The 20440-nt window shown below is 45.6% G+C and overlaps 1 protein-coding gene across 3 annotated transcripts in view; it reads right to left on the bottom strand.

Moving 5' to 3' along the window:
* Positions 1 to 20440, bottom strand: part of FAM167A (family with sequence similarity 167 member A) — a 50096-nt gene that overhangs the window by 8286 nt on the left and 21370 nt on the right. For 2 of the 3 annotated variants that reach the window (XM_035110881.2, XM_035110882.2), the window contains one exon: positions 13751 to 19067. The exons of the other annotated variant lie outside the window; for it this stretch is intronic. In XM_035110881.2, the coding sequence (XP_034966772.1) occupies positions 18804 to 19067 (264 nt within the window). In that variant the 3' untranslated portion in view covers positions 13751 to 18803. Of the gene's footprint in view, positions 1 to 13750; positions 19068 to 20440 lie in introns of those variants that run through there. 3 annotated transcript variants of the gene reach the window in all.

Genomic DNA, 20440 nt, shown 5'->3' with positions numbered 1-20440 from the left:
CTCTAAGGAAGGAAGGAATTTTTTTATTTTGTTTTGCTTTATCTGAGTGACTGAGAGAGTTTCGGTTTTGATCTGCTGAGAGGATAGATGCAGATCTTCTGCTGTGGGGATCCACAGCAGTCTCTGTATTTAACAACTATTAAGCTTAATGACAGGCAATAAAGTAATCTGCCCACAATAATCCTGTGTTGCTCATCAATCAAGACTCAGGGCCGATTTCCTCACACGTCGCTGGGGACTGTATTTCAGCTCTGCTTAACGCCTGGTCAGAAGTCTGCCGGGCAAATCTGTTTATAGCAGCTTTCACGCCATAAACAGCCACATTGCCAGTGGGCATGATCCCTCTGGCAAGTCTGTCCCCACCACCTTGCTGGACCCTTGTGGTTACTTGAAGGAAGGGCTTTTTTTTTACATGCTCATCTACCCAAAGTAGTGATGAATGGAAGTGAGAGCTGGACCATAAAGAAGGCTGATCGCCGAAGAATTGATGCTTTTGAATTATGGTGCTGGAGGAAACTCTTGAGAGACCCATGGACTGCAAGAAGATCAAACCTATCCGTTCTTAAGGAAATCAGCCCTGAGTGCTCACTGGAAGGACAGATCGTGAAGCTGAGGCTCCAATACTTTGGCTACCTCATGAGAAGAGAAGAATCCTTGGAAAAGACCCTGATGTTGGGAAAGATTGAGGGCACAGAGGACGAGATGGTTGGACAGTGTTCTCGAAGCTACGAACATGAGTTTGACCAAACTGCGGGAGGCAGTGGAAGACAGGAGTGCCTGGCGTGCTCTGGTCCATGGGGTCACGAAGAGTCAGACACGACTAAATGACTAAACAACAACAACCCAAAGTATTATTGTTAGTATTAGTTAATAGTGTCAAACAATCCTTCAAAAAATTAAAATCCAAGGTGACTTATTTTTTTTAATAAAAAAAACCCAGTGAGCTTAATTCCACTGCTCATTCCTCTCACCAACCCCACCCCCAGTCTCCTCTGAAATCAAACGTCGTTGTAAAGATATTGCTGCAATCCGCCCATCAAAATGGTTTCCGCAGGAGCAACATGGCAGTTACAGACCACAGACGCTCAGCTGCTTTTAACATTGCCCGCCTCTTGCACCACCCAATATTTCCACATTCCTTTCTGTTAAAACCTACGCACCTATCTTCAGATGTAATTTTTTTAAGGAAATGGCTGGAAGGAGTTAAGGCATCTGAGCAGGAATAGACCATACCATAAAAAGAAACAAGGGAGGAGGGTTTAAAGCACCAGCTGCCATTTAGGAGACAAACAAAATACCCAGAAAAAACACCCATCCCCTTTGATACAGGCATCCCTGACTGTTTGCCACGCTAGCCAGGTCAGAAAGGCTTTGCATTCCAAAAGATCTGGAGTAATTCAGCCTGAAGCCTACACTTTTGGTTTCTGACATGCCAGATTTCTGCACGCAATGAGGTTCCGTGTCCACACTGATCAAGGTCTTCCTCGTGAGAAGCGTTGAAGCTGAGGCTGGGCGACCCTCTTGGAAGGATGCTGCAGTTGTAGGCTGCCTTGAAGATCTTGCACTGAGATCAGGGTTGTGGGTAGGGTTGCCAGACTCAATAGAGGACAGGACTTCTGTGCCTTTAATTGCCCTGCTCTCTTTTGAGTCTGGAAACCTTAAAGAGAAACCAGCAGACCCTTTTGCTTGGAAATTAAACAAAGGGTCTGCTGGTTTCTCTTTAAGGTTTCCAGACTCAAAAGAGAGCAGGGCAATTAAAGGCACAGAAGTCCTGTCCTCTATTGAGTTTGGCAACCCTAGTTGTGGGATCTCTCAAGTTACTGCCTACAGGGTTTCCATGTCTGGCTTAAAGAATCCCACCTCTTTTCCAAACAAGGCCAGAGCCAGGCTATCAGTGTGTTAAGTCACAATGAGTCAGGGCATTGGTTCATCCAGCTCAATATTGTCTACACCAGACATCCCCAAACTGCGGCCCTCCAGATGTTTTGGCCTACAACTCCCATAATCCCTAGCTAGCAGGACCCGTGGTCAGGGATGAAGGGAACTGTAGTCTCAAAACATCTGGAGGGCTGAGGTTGAGGAAGCCTGGTCTACACTGACTGACAGTGTCTGTCCAGGACACTCCCAGGCCTGCCTGGAGATGCTGGGGACTTTACCAGGATCCTTCTCCATCCTTATTTAAAGCAGCATGTTGAGGACAAGCATCAACAATTCTGGATTGAGAATAAACTCAAATTTCTTCCCCATCCCTAGCAATGAGCTGGGGTGAGAGTCATGGACAAAGATTTGCTACGAAATTTAAGCTCTGTAATCCTCTTTCATCCCAAGGCATAGGAATACAGGAAGGTGCCTTGACTGTGTCAAACCATTGGTCCATGTAGCTGTAGCTCAATACGGTCTACAGTACACTGACTGACAGCTGCTATCCAGGTCTCTGGGCCAGAGTCTCTCCAAGCCCTAACCTGGAGATGATGGATTGATGCTGGACTGTTTCATGGAAGAGAGAAAATACTTGATCTTTGCTGCCCCCCAGAGGTCAGGATGAGATTTATTTGGCTTAAGTGACGCGTAGATTTCAGCTGAACATTAGGAAAGCCTTCTTTTTTTTTTGTAATTATTTTTATTAAAGATTTTCTTAGGTTACAAAGATAGTGCAATGTCTCATTTTTTTTTTCATGCATCATTTTTACACATCAATTTTAACTTGTTGAGACATTATGAGGAAGGGGGGAAAGAGGTAGGTGGGATGGGGGGTTGGGTGTGGTGGATTGCCGATGTTTCTGTTTTTCTTGATATGTGTAGGGGTTCGGCGTCAGCGTCGTTTGTACAGGTTCTCTGTTGTTTGTTCGTGCTTCTTTGTTGGTGAGAGAGGTCAGGATTCGTCTTAGAATGTGGTTATTCATTCATGGTTGGCTGTGATGATCCTTAATTTCTTGCGTGAGTGGGGGGGGGAGGGTGTTGCCCCCTTCGCTTTGTTAAGATTGGGAGTTGCAAGACCTCCCTCCCAGGATATCTGCATTCTTTGCTCCTTTCCTGCCCTAATTCAGGAGGTCTTCTTAACTAGAGTCATTCAAGCAGATGCTGAAGAGTCATCAGTCATGGATGCTGGAAGTTCGACACTGCCCTGCAGATACTGCCCGGAGTAGACAGTTGGACTATGCGACCTCCAAGACTCATTCCAGCAACATTCCCTGGGATATTGCTAGTAACTGCTGCGAGGGTTTCCATCTCAAGGCCACCTTATTTTCCAAAAGATGCCAGAGTTTCGGTGTGTTTTTTAAAACCTAGAAAACTATCTCATATTGAGTCAGGCCATTTCTCCATTTAGCTGAATATTGTCTGCACTGATTGGCAGCGGCTCTCCAGGATTCCAGACATTCCCAGCCATACCTGCAGATGCAGGAAGCTGGGGCTTTCTGCATGAAACACAGATGCTCTACATAGATGCAGGCAGGTGTAGAGGACTCCCTGGTCCAGAATAGGGTAACTGTGCCCCTGAAGGACCAGATGCGCTGCCTAGGAGTTATTTTGGACTCACAGCTGTCCATGGAGGCGCAGGTCAATGCTGTGTCCAGGGCAGCTATCTATCAGCTCCATCTGGTACACAGGATGAGACCCTACCTGCCTGTGGACTGTCTCGGCAGAGTGGTGCATGCTCTAGTTATCTCCCGCTTGGATTACTGCAATGCGCTCTACGTTGGGCTACCTTTGAAGGTGACCCGGAAACTACAACTATTCCAGAATGCGGCAGCCAGACTGGTGACTGGGAGTGGCCGCCGAGACCATATTACACCGGTCCTAAAAGACTTACATTGGCTCCCAGTACATTTCTGAGCACAATTCAAAGTGTTGGTGCTGATCTTTAAAGCCCTAAACGGCCTCGGTCCAGTATACCTGAAGGAGCGTCTCCACCTCCATCGTTCTGCCCGGACACTGAGGTCTAGCTCCGAGGGCCTTCTGGCGGTTCCATTGAAGTTACAGGGAACCAGGCAGAGGGCCTTCTCTGTAGTGGCACCCGCCCTGTGGAATGCCCTCCCATTAGCCCCATTAGCTAAGTGGTGCTTCAGGTTAGGAACAGTTTCAGGTTAAGAATGGGCCTCTGGAATGAATTAAGTTCTTAACCAGAGGTACCACTGTATAAACAGGTAAAAGAAAAAAAAAGGGAGACATGCCTAGGGCTCTACTGTCAGATTCTGATGAACAAATGAGGACAAATGAGGACAGATTCCAGTTACAGAATCAACTCTGAGTTTGAGCAAACTCTTTAGAGATATTAACATGAGCGGAACGCCCTCCCATCAGATGTCAAGGAAATAAACAACTACCTGACTTTCAGAAGACAGCCCTGTTTTGATGTTTTGTTGTGTTTTTAATATTCTGTTGGGAACCATCCAGAGTGGCTGGGGAAACACAGCCAGATGTGTGGGGTATATTATTATTATTATTATTATTATTATTATTATTATTATTATTATTCCACTGAGCTATGGCCCTTCCTGCCCCCCTTTCTGTGTCACCCTAAATATTTAAAGATGCATTGCTTAACCCTAGCTTAGCCTTACCATGTCCTAACAGAGGTCAGTGTCACCAGCTGCTGACCAAACTGGCAGTAAAAACACAACCCAGATAAATTCTGCATCTGCTTCCATTTCCCCTGAATTATTGATGTTCTCCAGCGCATGTTGCTATTATTGCTACGCCAGATGCATCTCCAGGGATGGGATCAGATTTTGCATGCCCATTTCCCCCCCCCCCCACCTCTTAGATTCTGGGGGATGATATAGGGAGAGGAAGAAAAGGGAGAGAAGATGCAAAGATGGTTATTTAGGGTCCTGTTGCTCAGCGGGATACATTGCGGAGGGGGGAGGGGTGTGGATCCACCTTCTCAACTTAGGTCTCACCGCTGAGTGCCTGGTCAGGGCTGGTCAGAGCTGGGCTGGTGGCAAGTTTGGACCTGTACAGTTGCACTGGAGTGACTCAAAGGCCTGGAAACGATGCCTTATGAGGAACGGCTTAGGGAGCTGGGTATGTTTAGCCTGGAGAAGAGAAGGTTAAGGGGTGATACGATAGCCATGTTCAAATATATGAAAGGATGTCATATAGAGGAGGGAGAAAGGTTGTTTTCTGCTGCTCCAGAGAAGCGGGCACGGAGCAATGGATTCAAACTACAAGAAAGAAGATTCCACCTAAACATTAGGAAGAACTTCCTGACAGTAAGAGCTGTTCGGCAGTGGAACTTGCTGCCAAGGAGTGTGGTGGAGTCTCCTTCTTTGGAGGTCTTTAAGCAGAGGCTTGACAGGCATCTGTCAGGAATGCTTTGATGGTGTTTCCTGCTTGGCAGGGGGTCGAACTGGATGGCCCTTGTGGTCTCTTCCAACTCTATGATTCTATGATTCTATGACTCAGAATTCAGTTCAATTCAGCTCACGTGTTACCAAATTTAAACTTCCCCAAACAATACACGAACCAAAATGCAGTTATTTTGCGCAATCCACCCTTCTCCAGGTTTTGCAACCCAGTTTGCTATCCAATACATGTATATATAGAGGAAAGTGTGCACTAAAAAGCACACATTTAATAATATGTATTATTATTTATTGGGACGTGGGTGGCGCTGTGGTCTACTGAGCCCAGGGCTTGCCGATCGGAAGGTCGGCAGTTCGAATCCCTGCGACGGGGTGAGCTCCCGTTGCTCGGTCCCAGCTCCTGCCAACCTAGCAGTTCGAAAGCACGTCAAAGTGCAAGTAGATAAATAGGTACCACTCTGGCGGGAAGGTAAACGGCATTCCCGTGCACTGCTCTGGTTTTGCCCAAAGTGGCTTAGTCATGCTGCCCACATAACCTGGAAAAACTGTCTGCGGACAAACGTCAGCTCCCTTGGCCTGTAAAGCGAGATGAGCGCCGCAACCTCAGACTTGTTCATGACTGGACTTAACTGCCAGGGGTCCTTTACCTTTTTTAAAAATTATTTTCCCCAGCATGGGACTCAAGGCAGCTTACAAACAGATAAAAATACAAAAAGCATATAAAAAATAATTGCTGAAAAGTAATTAAACTTTGATAGGATTAAAACAGTAGCTCTGTGCATTGCATATGGAGAAATGGCTTGCATAACAGGCAAAATGCACATTTAAAAAGTGAACAGTAAGATAAAAAAAGCAATGAAATGCTGACAAACTTCCACAAACAGCTTGCAGTTTTTTTTTACTGCAAGCTGTTGCAGAAATGCAGTGAGCTGAAGGTAAGACTGAAAAAAGGGGAACCTGAGAAAAACTGAAATTGACAGGTTTGTTCATCGCTACCCACAAGAGCAGCAGATTCTGTTATTGCATTTTACTTAAAATTCTGTGGTTGTTCAGTTCACCAGGCAGGGGAATAATTCTACTCAGTGCAAGCTGCAGGTTTGGAAAATTAATCAAGCACTGCAGGTAAAATAAGAAATGCTACATTTTAAAGAGGGCTGCTTGGCACAGCGCAAGGTGAAACATTGCCAACATGTTCCATCTCTTCTTGGTTAGGCAAGCTTTAATTACCTGTTAGGATAGTGCCAGGTTCAGATTTCACCATAAAGCTCTCGGAAATGCAGTAAGAAATGCCGAGTCTAGGGGCGAGAACATGCAATGTTGGCCAATGGGAAAGGTCCACATAAAACAGCCTTGCAATTGAGCCTAGAAAATGTTGCTATCCTATCAACAACAACAACAGGCTGACACAGGTATGGTGATGATAAAAAAATGGTTGGCATCCATCTGTCTCAGGAGACAATGGAGGCATATGCCTTGGGGTTATGACTCTGAATCAGACGAGTCTTACTGAATCAGACCAATGGCCCTTCTAGTCAAGCATCCTGTTCTCCCAGTGGCCACCCAGATGCCTGCAGGATTTGAGCACAACAGCCCTCTCTCCTCCAGCGACTGATATTTGAAAGCCTTGTTGCCTCTACCTATGAAAACAGAGGGTAGCCATCATGGCTGGCAGCCATTGGTAACCCTTCTTGATGAATTTCCCCAATAGTCTTCCTTTTTCCCCCTTCTTTTTTTTTAATTAAAGAAAAAGTAAATTTCCAATTTCAACTGCTTAGAAACATATACACAAAACCAAAAGAAGAAAAAAAGAAGAAAAAAGAAAGCATGGAAAAAAGAAAGAAAGAAAAAAGAAATATATTTTACAATGCAAAGATAAAACAACTTAGAACAAATTGTGAGTCAGAACCATAATCCTCTTTGCATTATCACAATACAAAAAATACAAACAAAATACTGACTTCCACCAACCGTACAAGACTTCGCTTCCATCTTGTTCATCACTGTTTTCTTCCCCCCCCCCTTTATATTTTTCTTAATTTTATACAGGTATTGACGTAAATCATCCTTTTGACTCTTCACGAGTTCAATCTAAACTCAACCAGATATTCAACTTTGAATCATGTTTCAGATATTCCCATTCAATAGTCTTCCAAAGCCATCCAAGAGGGCAGCCATCACTGCCGCCTGGGGAAGCGAGTTCCATCATTTGACTGCACTGCCTGTTGCTAGGAATCAGGGGCGGGGGGCGTTGTTGCCCTCAAGTCTTGCTTGTGGGCTTCCCAGAGGGATCTGGTGGCCTCTGTGTGTCAGGGAGCCGACAAGGAGAAACAGGTCATTCACAGTTCATAGAAAGACCGTGAAACACCAGCTAACTTACAGTTAGTTTCTTTATTAAGGAAGCTGAACGGAGAACACGCAGAGACTTCTAAGGACTGCCATTCAAATGCTGTGTGTGTGTGTGTGTGCGCGCGCGCGTGTGCGTGTGTGCACTGTGTCATGTGATTGGTTATATGGGATGGGGCTTACCTGTCCCTCCCCCACATTTTATTCAAGTTGGCACCCCAGGCTCCTATCTTGATGAAGCAGTAATCTGGACTGGCTTGTAACTCCCCCTCCACCCCCTTATCCTCTGGGTCAGGCCTCTCCCTCTGTCTATGGTGAGCCCCAAGGGACCCTCTCTGTTTCTGCCTGGTTCTCTGCTCAGTAACATGTAATAGATTCCTCGTTCTGGGAGTTGGGGGGGGGGGGAGTTGCAGGCTGTGAGCAGAGAAGCTGTCGTGGTGGCTCTGTGGTGGAGCTTTCAAGTCTGATTCCTGTCCTTGCCCTGTGCTGGGGCACCTGCCTGTTTCCTCCTCTTTTTCTGATAATAATTTTTATTAGTTTTCAGTTACAATCCAATAATAGCCTCACAAGGGAGAAACGTGCTAAGAGGAAGGCATGCTTGGCAAATCCACACCGTGATCAACTCCCGCCTGGAAACCAATGTCCCCACTGTCGAAGGATGTGTGGATCCAGAATTGGCCTCCACAGTCACTTACGGACCCATTGTTAAAACCATGTTTATGGAAGACAATCTTACTCGGCTACGAGTGATCGCCAAAGAAGAAGAAGATAACAATACCAATTTATAATACAATTACTAATACCAATTGGTCAAATACCAAATTATATAATTTAGTTGCCCCCCCATGTGCTAGAATTGATGCCTTGATGATTTTCTTTATTCCTGTGTTCCAAAATCTCATTAATTTCAATTACATTCCGGTCATGATAATAATCCCTTATACAATATTAGTAACTTCCATTTGTGTTGACACAGTAAATGATTTATAAATCTACAAGTGAGGCACTCAAACTATATCCTTGCTCTTCCTGTGTGTGGCAATTATTCTGTCCGTGGTGCTTCTTCCTGTCCTGCCTTTTTCTTCCTCTTCATCATTTTCCAAGCTCCCAGCCTCCAGTACTTCTCAGCTTTTCTCCTCCTCCTCTGGGATGTGGCTGGTTTCCCACTTCCAGGATCCAGGATCCAAATTGTCTCCCTCTGTGATTTCCCTGCGGGGATCTTGCTCAGGCAGCATCCACTCCTCCTCCTTATCCAGCCAGTCCCTGACCCAGTGAGATAGGGATGCTGGATTACACACGCCACTGGCTTGATCCAGCAATGCTCTTCTTACACCTCTAATTCCCATCCCTAAGCTGCTAGCCATGAGGTCTATGTTCTCCTTCCTCTGCATGTGGGCTTCCTATGTGGATCTGCTTCACCACCATGGGAAGCAATTTGCCATTGGCCTTAGGTCTGCTCTTGCAGGGGTCTTCCAATATCCTTCATATCCTATCTACTTCCATTTCCAAGTGCAGAGTGTTTGAGGACCGGGACATTCGCAGGGAAACCAAAATGCTTGTTTACAAAGCTATTGTACTACCAACCTTACTGTATGCTTGTGAAACATGGACCACTTATAAATGCCATCTCCAACTCCTCGAAAGATTCCATCAACGGTGTCTCCGAAAAAATTTATACATCACTTAGGAAGACAAGCGAACTAATGCCAATGTACTGGAAGAAGCAAAGATCACCAGTGTTGAAGCAATGATTCTTCAACACCAACCTTGTTGGACTGGTCATGTTGTGCAGATGCCCTGATGATAGTCTTCCAAAGCAACTACTCTATTCTGAACTTAAAAATGGAAAGCGTAATGCTGGTGGTCAACAAAAGAGGTTTAAAGAGAGCCAGTGTGGTGTAGTGGTTAAGAGCGGTAGACTCGAGGATGTGAGGGCGATCTGGCTGCGACATCTGTCACCCCATTGATTGCCAGGGTTGATTCGGCTGATCTGGCTGGCTAGGCGGGTGTCCCCTCCCTCCCTCACCGCTCCATGTGCGTCCCTCCCGAAGCTGCACGCTCAGTGGAAGAGGACGACCTTCCCAGATAGGAGTGTACCGTTCTTCGGTCAAGGGTATACGATAGCTGCGCTCCCCTGCTAGAACCTCCAAACAAGCTCAAGGTCCATTTGTAGGAGAACGTAGGGTAGTCAAGCTTCCAAGACTCCAGACACATCCAAGTAAGGTGCTACATGTGGCAGTTTGCCATTCTTAGAAGAAGAAGAAAAGAGCGGTAGACTCGTAATCTGGGGAACCGGGTTTGCGTCTCCGCTCCTCCACATAGAGCTGCTGGGTGACCTTGGGCAGGGCCGGCTCTAGGGGTAGGCTGGGTGGTGTGGGGCGCTGGCCTGGCAGGGGTGCGTCGCGCGGCAGAGCCGTGCAGAAGCCATGCTGCGCCCTGCGCCTGCCCACCAACCACAACAAGAAATGGGGCGGAGCGGGGGGGCGCCAGAGCGATCTCCGCACCACGGCGCCAGGGCACCCAGCATGGTTGAGACAGCCCTGACCTTGGGCTAGTCACTCTTCTCTGAAGTCTCTCAGCCCCACCCACCTCACAGGGTGTCTGTTGTGGGGGAGGAGGGGAAAGGAGATTGTTAGCCACTTTGCGACTCCTTCGGGTAGTGATAAAGCGGGATATCAAATCCAAACTCTTCTCTTCTCTCTTCTCTCTCAAGGCAAATCTTTTAAAAATGCAGTATAAACACAGACAACTGGAAAACACTGGCCTCAGAGCGCTCCTATTGGAGAATAGCCTTTACCAAAGGTGTCATGGGCTTTGAAGATGCTTGAACTGAGGACGAAAGGGAGAAACGAGCTAAGAGGAAGGCACATCTGGCAAACCCTCACCGTTATCAACTCCTGCCTAGAAACCTATGTCCCCACTGTGAAAGGATGTGTAGATCCAGAATTGGCCTCCGCAGTCACTTATGGACACTGTTAAGATTGTGTTCATGAAAGACAATCTTACTCGGCTACGAGTGATCGCCAAAGAAGAAGAAGAATTTCCATCTGGGGACATCTTTTGGCAGCATTAGGTAATGTTAGGTTATAAAACTTCAGCATGGTGCCCACCCAGGCTGGCAGAGGCTACACTTGAGTCCTTGGCAAGGCTGCATAAAAGCCAATGGTCTGCTGATATTCTGAGAAGAGAATGGATTTTATTTGCTGGGAAATGCCGGCGGTTGAGCTGATCTGTGCGGTTCTCCCAGGCAGAAGCACAGGCAGGAGTGGATGACATTTAGAACAAAGGTCCCCGAGAATGGGGAGAGTTTATATCCTCCAGGAAATGGCTGGCAACCGAGCAGAATCTCTGCAGGGCTCTGCTTTCTTTGTGACCGAAGAAGAATCAGCCGAGGGGGAAAATGAAAGGAACAGAATGGTGGATGCAATCATGGGCAGGGAAGCTTGGCACAAGTTTCACACATTGACAGTGAGCTACTTCATGCTCCAGTCCAGAGCCGTAAGCATTATTCCCTGAAAATTGTACTATAAATATAGAGCACATATTTTGCTCCTTTACTTGCAGAGATGCAAGGAATTGTAGAGTTGGAAGGGACCCAAATGGTCATCTCTAGTCCACATAGCTGCAATGGGGCTCTCTCTTTTATTTAATTTGTATTCTTCTTTTGTAAAACTTCTACACAATTTTATTTCATTTAATTTCTGTGCCGCTTTATATCACAATAAATTTCTACGCATCTCAACTAAACCCTATATATATATATATATATTCCTTCAGTAGCACCTTAAAGACCAACTAAGTTTTTATTTTGGTATGAGCTTTCATGTGCATGCACACTTCATCAGATACACTGAAACAGAATTTTCGTATCTGATGAAGTGTGCATGCACACGAAAGCTCATACCAAAATAAAAACTTAGTTGGTCTTTAAGGTGCTACTGAAGGAATTTTTTTATTTTGCTTCGACTCAGACCAACACGGCTACCTACCTGTAACAATATATATATATTATTTAGAAAATACAAGTTTCACATTCGGTACAGCTGTTACTGATCACACTGCTTGTAATAAAATGCCATGTTTCAAGTAGCATCATTCAACATTGTTCTCAAAAGCATGTATGCAAAATAATGTAAATGAAAACAAAAGCGAGCTGCACAGAAACAAAAATACATAATGCTACAACATCAGAATGCATGTATAATTTGAAATAATTGATGTGTTATGATTGGTTTGTAATTGGAAAATTTAATAAAAATTGTTTATTAAAAAAACAACAACATCAGAATGCAGGAAAATTACAAGATATGTCTTTTTTAAAACCCTCTTAAATATTCCAGAAAAGGAACAAAAGAAAGAAAGAAAGAAAGAAAGAAAGAAAGAAAGAAAGAAAGAAGGAAGAAGAGAGAGAGAATAATAAAACAAAAGCCCTCACAAATCAATAATGCAGGAACATCAGTAAACTTTCCTTCTGCTCAATTTTTACTTCAATAAAGCAAATAATAATAATAATAATTTATTATTTATACCCCTCCCATCTGGCTGGGCCGCTTCCAACAAAATATTAAAATACAATAGTCTGTCAAACATTAAAAGCTTCCCTAAACAGGGCTGCCTTCAGATGTCTTCTAAAACATACAATAACCAATATTTATGTACAAAAAGCATGTCTGCTGAATAGCCAAAGGGCCAAAGTCACAGTCCCCCAAACACCTGTATATGCCATCTAATTAATATTACAGTGGTACCTCGGGTTACGAACGCGATCCGTTCCGGGTCGCAGTTCGTAACCCGAAAAGTTCGTGACCCGAACCGCTATTTTGCGCATGCGCAAAGCGCTATTTTCGCTATTTCCGTGCTTTGCGCATGCGCAAATCACACGTGCTGCTTCTGCACACGTGCGCGCGGCGAAATACTTCCAGGTTTGCGCAGTTCGTAACCTGAGTTGTTCGTAACCCGAGGTGTTCGCAACCCGAGGTACGACTGTACAGTTCTGTCTACTTATTCAGTCTTGTGGCCACCTGTATGAAGTTTTGGCTGAGGGTCCCAGGAAAGGCTGGGGGGCTGCTGGATCCAAGTTTCTGGGAATCCTAGTTGGGCACTCAGGTCCTGTTGGGGGGCTTCCCATTGGCACATCTGGTTGGCAGCTGTGAGAATTCTGGGCTAGATGGACCTTTGGCCTGACCCAGCAGTGCTTTTCTTTTGGGCTTGGGATGAGCTCTTCATCAATGCTGAAAGCATCTAGGACAGGGGTTTCCTGAACTTGAGTTTCCAGCTATTTTTTGGACTACAGTTCCCATCATCCCTGACCGCTGGTCCCGCTAACTATGGATGGTGGGAGTTGTAGTCTAAAAACAGCTGGGAACCCGAGCTTAGGAAACCTTGACCAAGGAGAGGAATCACTGGAAATCCCAATCTGTATCAGGTCCTCTTGCTTGTGTGGGGAGACGGTCTTGTTCTGCAGCTTCTCCACCAGATCCAGCTGAATGGGACCTCCCGCAACAAAATGTTGCAGCGTGGCACTGCCTCTCCACTGTTCGGAGATGGAGTTCTTTATTTATTGGTTCATTCACAGGCTTCTAAGCGGTTTGCAAGTATCAAAGCCAGTTACGCAAACATTAAGACATATAAACCTGCATGATTTAAACACACAATAAACTGATCCTATTAAAGCATCCATAATTAAAAACAGGCAATAAAAAAAATCCCATTAAAACAATGCAGTAATTAAAACAGGGGAGTTGTGGCAAGAGATCAGCAGTTCTAGATGCTGGGAATTACAGATGGGGAGAAGTGATGTTATATTCTTGCAGGACGGTGGGCAAGTGAAAACACGATGCTGAACTAGATGGGTTTTTGGCCTGATCCAGCACTGCTGCTCTTATAGTCCTCCTTAACACTCAATTCTATTCTCTCCTGTTTTCCTGGCTGCTCCCCTACACACACACACACACACACACACACACACACACACACACTCAGACAATCTGTGACCACTGGGCCTGCTCATCACTTGAAGTCCCACCCCCCCCACACACTCCTTTCCCACCCCCATACTGTAGATTTATTGGACATCTGCAGTTCTGTGTCTCTTGAATCTCTTGAGCTCCCTCTTGTGCATGGCAGCTGCCATTTCAGTGACTTAATCAGTGTCACTCATTTGTGCAAATCAGAAATCAAGGAAAAGACGGTTCTGATCCAACATCCTTCCTGAGATGCTAGTCTTCTATATGTGGGGATTTTTTTAAGAGAGCAGCATTCCACCATTTGCACTCCCATCTGAGTTCTGAAGTGGTACAGCCCTCACACAAGCCCCCAAACTTGGCGAACACCAAGCTCGAGGCATCCAAGCCAAATTAAATTGTTTCTGGCTAACACCTTGTTATGTAGCCTAAGCCAATTAAACAGCTTTTTTTTTTTTGCAAAGCTCTTAATAAGCCATAATCTCTTTAACTCCACCACCTGAAAGCCTTCTGATCATCCACCCACGCACTTGATCTTGGTGCTGCCTGAAATATAATATCCTGCCGGCACACCCTGAAGCCTCCCTTGGGCTCTGTCCATCATTCGTCAAGGACGAGATGCCAGGGATAAGACTTGCCCCAGCCTGCTCATCTGGAAGCCTCGTCAGGAGGCGGAGAGGTCTTTTTTAATTGGTGGCTCACTTTATTTTAAATAGTCACATTCTGCCTCTCCAGCTCTTGCGATAACTTGTGGCAATGAGGGTGATGACTTTTTATTTTTCTTCAAAAATTATTTCCTGTAGCACAAATGGATGAACTTTTGCCTATTAATGACTAAAATGAGGTATATTCCATTGAAATATTTAAAAAGGTTACGCACAAACCGTTTTTAATTTTTTTGTATGCCGTTATACCATTTTATAAAATTGTATTAACAATTCTATATCTATTTCGTATCACATTTGGACACAACACCACATTCCACAATGGGGAGTGTTCTTAGCAACATACGGTATACAAATGTCACACCTGCGCAAGGTAAAATCCCCTTTGGGGGACCTCAAAACTCAGCCAGCAGACCCTGCCGGACATGCTGGGAAAAGAACCTACAGGAGAGGTAGCAAAACATCGTCCTCTAGCGGCGTCTATACTGTTACTGCAGCTAAAAAAAGCTTCCTTGTGTGTTTGATGACCCTATATAATGTTGTATATATGTGACTCTAAAGCTTGGGTTCAATTTTGTATCTGCTTACAGTGACTTCAAAAATTGTCAAAAAACTGATTAATTTTTTTAAAAAAATCATTTTGTGTGTGACGTTTTTTTATCGGATCTCTTTGAAAGTAAGATTTTATCTAATCTTTAATGAAAGCTCATCAAAGTATGATACAGGGGGGAAATGAGGTTGTAAAAAAGTCATCACCCTAATGGCAATCAATTACAACAAAAGTACATCAAGGGAACAATTTTATACACACTTAGCTAGGAGAACATTTCGGTGGATAGGGTCAGTGATACATCTATTCTTTTTCTCACAGTAACCAAACAGATGCCCACCAAAAGCCCGCAAGCAGGACCTGAGTACAAAAACGCTCTTCTCTTTTAAATCCTCTTTTAAGGCCATCCAAGTTGGAAGACATCGGAAGGCAGCCCTGTTTAGGGAAGCTTTTAATGTTTGACGGACTTTGTATTTTAATATTTTGTTGGCAGCCGCCCAGAGAGTGGGACCCTAAGCTATAGCTTGTTTATCCAGCACTGCATTTGATAAATGTTTTATTCTCCTTCCTTGGAAGTTTTAAAGCAGAGGTCGGATGGCCATCTGTCATGGGTACTTTAGTTGAGATTCCTGCCTTGCAGAGGGTTGGACTAGATGACCCTAAGGGCCACTTCCAACTCTGCAACTCTATGATTCCATTCTGGATTGTTTTATTTGATGTTTGAATGTGTTGTAAACCGCTTTGGAATTGTTTTCCTTAAACATATCATATGGTATAGAAATCATCATCATCAAACAGAATTCTTCTTCAGTCTTATTCTTAATAAATGGAGAAATCACTCTTCAGGAAAGCACCACGTGTTCTCTTCCAGGAGCCAATTGTCTCCTTCCAAGGCATGATGTACTGAACATCGCTCCCAGCTGCACTCCTGAGCCTTGAAGCGAGCCATCAGAAAACGTGAACCTTTTGAAACTGGGCCAGAAGATAATTTGCATGGTAGGAGGGAGCTGCTTGAGCTGGCAAGTCCAAACTCCCAAAGACGTAGGAGTCATCGTTGCACAACGGCTTTCCATTGATGTGGCCACGTATGAAACGAAAGATGGGCCAGGCTGTTGGTGGGACAACCACTCTGGGCAGAGATTGTGTGTCCCATTGCTGGTCCATTAGAGATACAGAAAACCAAATCAGTGGTCCTGTGCTACCTTTGGGGCAGAACAGAGCATCTCAGCCAGGGTTGGGGAACCTCTGACCCAGGGACCAAATGCAGCCCTCTAAGCATTTTGAGCTGGCCCTTGAGATTCTCCCCAGACCACCCCACACCCCAGACATTTTTATCACATTTTTAACATTCTGTTGGGAGCCACCCAGAGTGGCTGGGGAAACCCAGCCAGATGGGCAGGGTATAAATGTTGTTGTTGTTGGAGTTTTGTGGGAGGAAGCAAATCTGGTGACAGGCCATAGGATGAAGAACATCCCCACCCACCCTCTTTCTGGTCCATATAGGAATGTAAAAAAGCAAACTGAAATGCAACAGGGGGGAAATGACCTCTGTATGCTTTATGCCACTAAGGTGTATATAGCCAAAGACTGAAACTATTTCATTTGTGTATTGTTTATTGAGTTTTCACTGCACTTTTCTCCCTTGCCTCCAATGAAACACAAAAAAGAGATGACTCAAATTCCTGATTCCAATGGGAAATGATTTTTTTTATATAAAAAAAATGTCACGCATATGTCAGACAGACACAGAGCAGTCTCCATGTTTCTGGTACATTTTGTGCAAAAACCAAGGAGCCACCCTCATGGATTTTTATTCTTAGCAAAGGAATTTGACACGGGTTTCCAAATTCGCAAAGTTCCTGGAAATTCAAACGCCAGTTTTTGTGCAAAGCAAACCAAGCGGATTAGTGAGAGCGGCTTGAATGCAAGCAAGCGTATCATTGCAATGTATCCCAGACTGCAACAGCTCTATAAAGACTTACCTGACTGTAAGTCCCATTGAACTGAATGGGGATTAGCTCTGAGCTAACATGTACAAGGGCAGGAGCCGAATCTTTGGGGTGTTGCGCTTTTGGGGCTGCCTAAGAAAGGTGGCGCTGTGGTTAAACTGATCAGAAGGCTGCTGATCAGAAGGTTGGCGGTTCGAATCCCTGTGACGGGGTGAGCTCCCGTTGCTTGGTCCCAGCTCCTGCCAACCTAGCAGTTCGAAAGCACGTCAAAATGCAAGTAGATAAATAGGAACCGCTACAGCGGGAAGGTAAACGGTGTTTCCATGTGCTGCTCTGGTTCGCCAGAAGCGGCTTTGTCATGCTGGCCACATGACCCAGAAGCTGTATGCTGGTTCCCTCGGCCAATAATGCGAGATGAGCGCTCAACCCCAGAGTCGGTCATGACTGGACCTAATGGTCAGGGGTCCCTTTACCTTTACCTTTAAGAAAGGTACAGGTGGTCAAGATCATCCAGGGACGTAAAATTGGTGGAGATGGCGGGATACAAAGATGATTTGGGGTATCAGGGGGAGGGGTTAATTATGATGGGAAGGCCTGGATCAGGCATGTCAAACATGCGGCCCTCCAGATGTTTTGGCCTACAACTCCCATGATCCCTAGCTAGCAGGACCAGTGGTTGGGGAAGATGGGGATTGTAGTCCAAAACATTTGGAGGGCTGCAAGTTTGACATGCCTGGCCTGGATGAAAAGGGACTACATAGGTGGTTTAAGTCAGCTGTGAAGAACCTGTAGTTCTTTGGATGTTGTGGACAGCTCTCAATTTTGCACCACTCCAATTTTGCACCACTAAAACCAGTACAATCCAAATTTCTAAGATCAGCCCCTCAAGTCCCAAAATGTGAGACTAGAGACAGGCTTCACAAAAGTGGAGGCTAAAGTGTGGGTGACCACACTCAACTGTTGGCTCAGATCTTTATTTCCCCCTTGGCCTTGCCCCACTAACTATGAATGGTGATTTTCATAGAAATCATGGAAACAGGCAGTGGCAACTAAAATCTCATCCCTGGGCTTCTCTCTAGGTCTTGTACTCAGCATGGGATACGATCAGGCCAAAGTACCCATTAAACAATGTGTAGCAGACACAGAACACCAGTTGGCTTTAGCCAGGACCCCAACTTTTATTGCCAATGAATCCACCAGGTACTCTGGACAGCTCTTATCACCCCGACCGTTTGCCATCCTGGCTGCCGTCACTTCTCACTGTTTCCCACAGGAAGTTCCTAGAAGGCTGCCTTACACCGACTGAGACCATGGATCCATCTAGCTCAATATTGTCTATACTGACTGGCAGTTGTTCTCCCCTCAGGTAAAGGATCAGCACGTTGGGGATTAGTTTCGGAGGGAACAAATTAAGAACAAGGTGACAGAAGTGTATAGAATTCTACATAAACGGCTGCTGGACTCTTCTCTCTTTGAGAGGGTCTCCCTGTGAAAACGATGGGTGGGACAGGAACAGGACAACAAAGTTACTTCTTCACCTGCGGCAATGCGGATGCCGATAAGCTCACAGGTGGTGTGGAATTCCACAAAGGCAGATTAATTGGGCAACACGTGAAGAACCACTTCCTTATCTTGGCACCAGTGACCATTCAACTTCAACTGGATGTTCGTGCCATGCCACATCTCTTCACACCCTTATTCCAACCACGAGGAGGGGAGACTGTTTCGGAATGAAAGTATTGGGTTAGGGTAGACTCCCTGCCTCGCCTTGAGGGTGCCTGGTTGTTTGTAGTCTCCATCTTTCCTGCAAAGCACTCTGGGAACATGATTGTGACTGTCGCCATCGCCCAACCATACTGGATCGGTGGAAGAGCCTTTGCCAGATCTGCTCCGCCTTCTCTCTTTGTCCTCCGACCTCACCTGCCTTCCCCTGCCGAGCAAAAGGACAAGCAAGCTCCTCCTCCTCTCTGTTGGCAAGGTCACCCTCCATGCCCGCTTCTGCCCCTCTGCCCTCCCATCCCCTCCCTCTAGCAAAGCGAGAACCGGCGGGAGTTGATGTTCATCTTTGTCACGCCAATGAGCTTGAGCGGGGTGGAGAGGCTGAAGGAGGACGTCAAGGGGAAGTCGCACAGGAGGTCAGAGAGCTCGTCCCGCTCCTCCAGCTCGTAGGTGGCATCGTTCAGCATCCGCCGGTGGAGGTGGCAGGTCTGCTCGATTTTGAGCTTGTTGATGTCGCTGCGCAGGCGCATCAGCTGTCGGGCCAGCTGCTGGTCCTGGAGACGCATTTCCATCTGGAACACAAAAGGCGGGCAGGGATAATTCCATAGTCAAGGGGCATGAGGGGTTGAAGCAGACCCTCCAAGTGTCCCTGCTTTCCAGGGACTGTCCCAGATTTACACAAGCCATCCAGGTTTCTGATTGAATCTCTGAATGTCCCACTTTTCCTTAGGACATTCCTATTTTCATCGGAGAAATTTTGGAGGATATGGAATATGATTTGATCCTAGAGTCCCTATTTTCATCGGAGAAATGTTGGAGGGTAAGATTAAAGGGGCAACTTTAACCAGGAAAGGGGGTGGGGAGCAAATTTGTCTATTGGATTTTTATTCTGCCCTCCCTCCCCAAGGAAACCCAGGTGCCAAACAGATGCACAATTTAAAAACGAAGCAGAACAAAACATTCTGAAATGGAACAAAACATTCTAAAAATAATTACAGTTAAAAGCTTTTTAACGTTCCATTTTAATTGTTGTCACCCACCTTGGGGCCTTAGGGTGAAAGGTAGGCAAGAATATTTATTTATTGCACACTCTTCTTCCTTAAGGTCCCGGGGTGATTTGCAACATCAAAGCACAATGTTAAGAACAGATTGAAGCAACATGCAAGCACAAGAATTAGCTGTGTCCTAAAAACTTACACCTCAAGCATCAAAAACTGTATAATGAAGGTACCAGGTGCACCTCTGTAGCAAAGGAGGCCCACAATTTAAAAGCCACCACAGAAGAGAAGGCTCTCTCCTGGACCACCACCACCCTTAGCCTCTGAGAGCAGAAAAACTACAGTCGTACCTTGGTTGTCAAATGCCTTGGTACTCGTATGTTTCGACTCCCGAACAATCAAAACCTGGAAGTGAGTGTTCCGGTTTTCGAAATTTTTTTGGGGGGGGGGGGAGCCGAATGTCCGATGCAGCTTCCGGGACTTCCGATTGGCTGCAGGAAGCTCTTACAGCCAATCAGAAGCCGCACTTCGGTGTCCGAACGTTTTGGAAGTCGAACGGACTTCCGGAACAGATTCCGTTCGACTTCCGAGGTACGACTGTATTGAGAAGGACACCTCTGCTGATTGCGGCACCTGAGAGGGGATGTAAAGAAGGAGACCATGTTTGGGGTATTTGGGGCCCCAAGTCATTTAGGGCTTTAAACACTGATGTGAGCGCCTTGAATTGAGACCAGAAACACACTTTCAACCGGTGCAGCTATTTCAAAACTGGGCTTCTATGAGATCTAGAGTAGAAACCCAGCCAGTAACCCGGCTGCTGCAATTTGGACAAGCTGAAGTTTCCGAGTCAACTATAAGAGTTATTGTTATTTATTAATTTCATAGAATTTACACATGGCTTGATAGCAAAACACACACACACTCACACACAACCACCCTCTTCAAAG

Source organism: Zootoca vivipara, chromosome 3 (genome assembly GCF_963506605.1).
Source record: "Zootoca vivipara chromosome 3, rZooViv1.1, whole genome shotgun sequence".
Taxonomy (NCBI): Eukaryota; Metazoa; Chordata; class Lepidosauria; order Squamata; family Lacertidae; genus Zootoca; species Zootoca vivipara.
The sequence above is the reverse complement of the archived record's forward strand: the minus strand, read 5'-3'. Positions and strand labels throughout refer to the sequence as shown.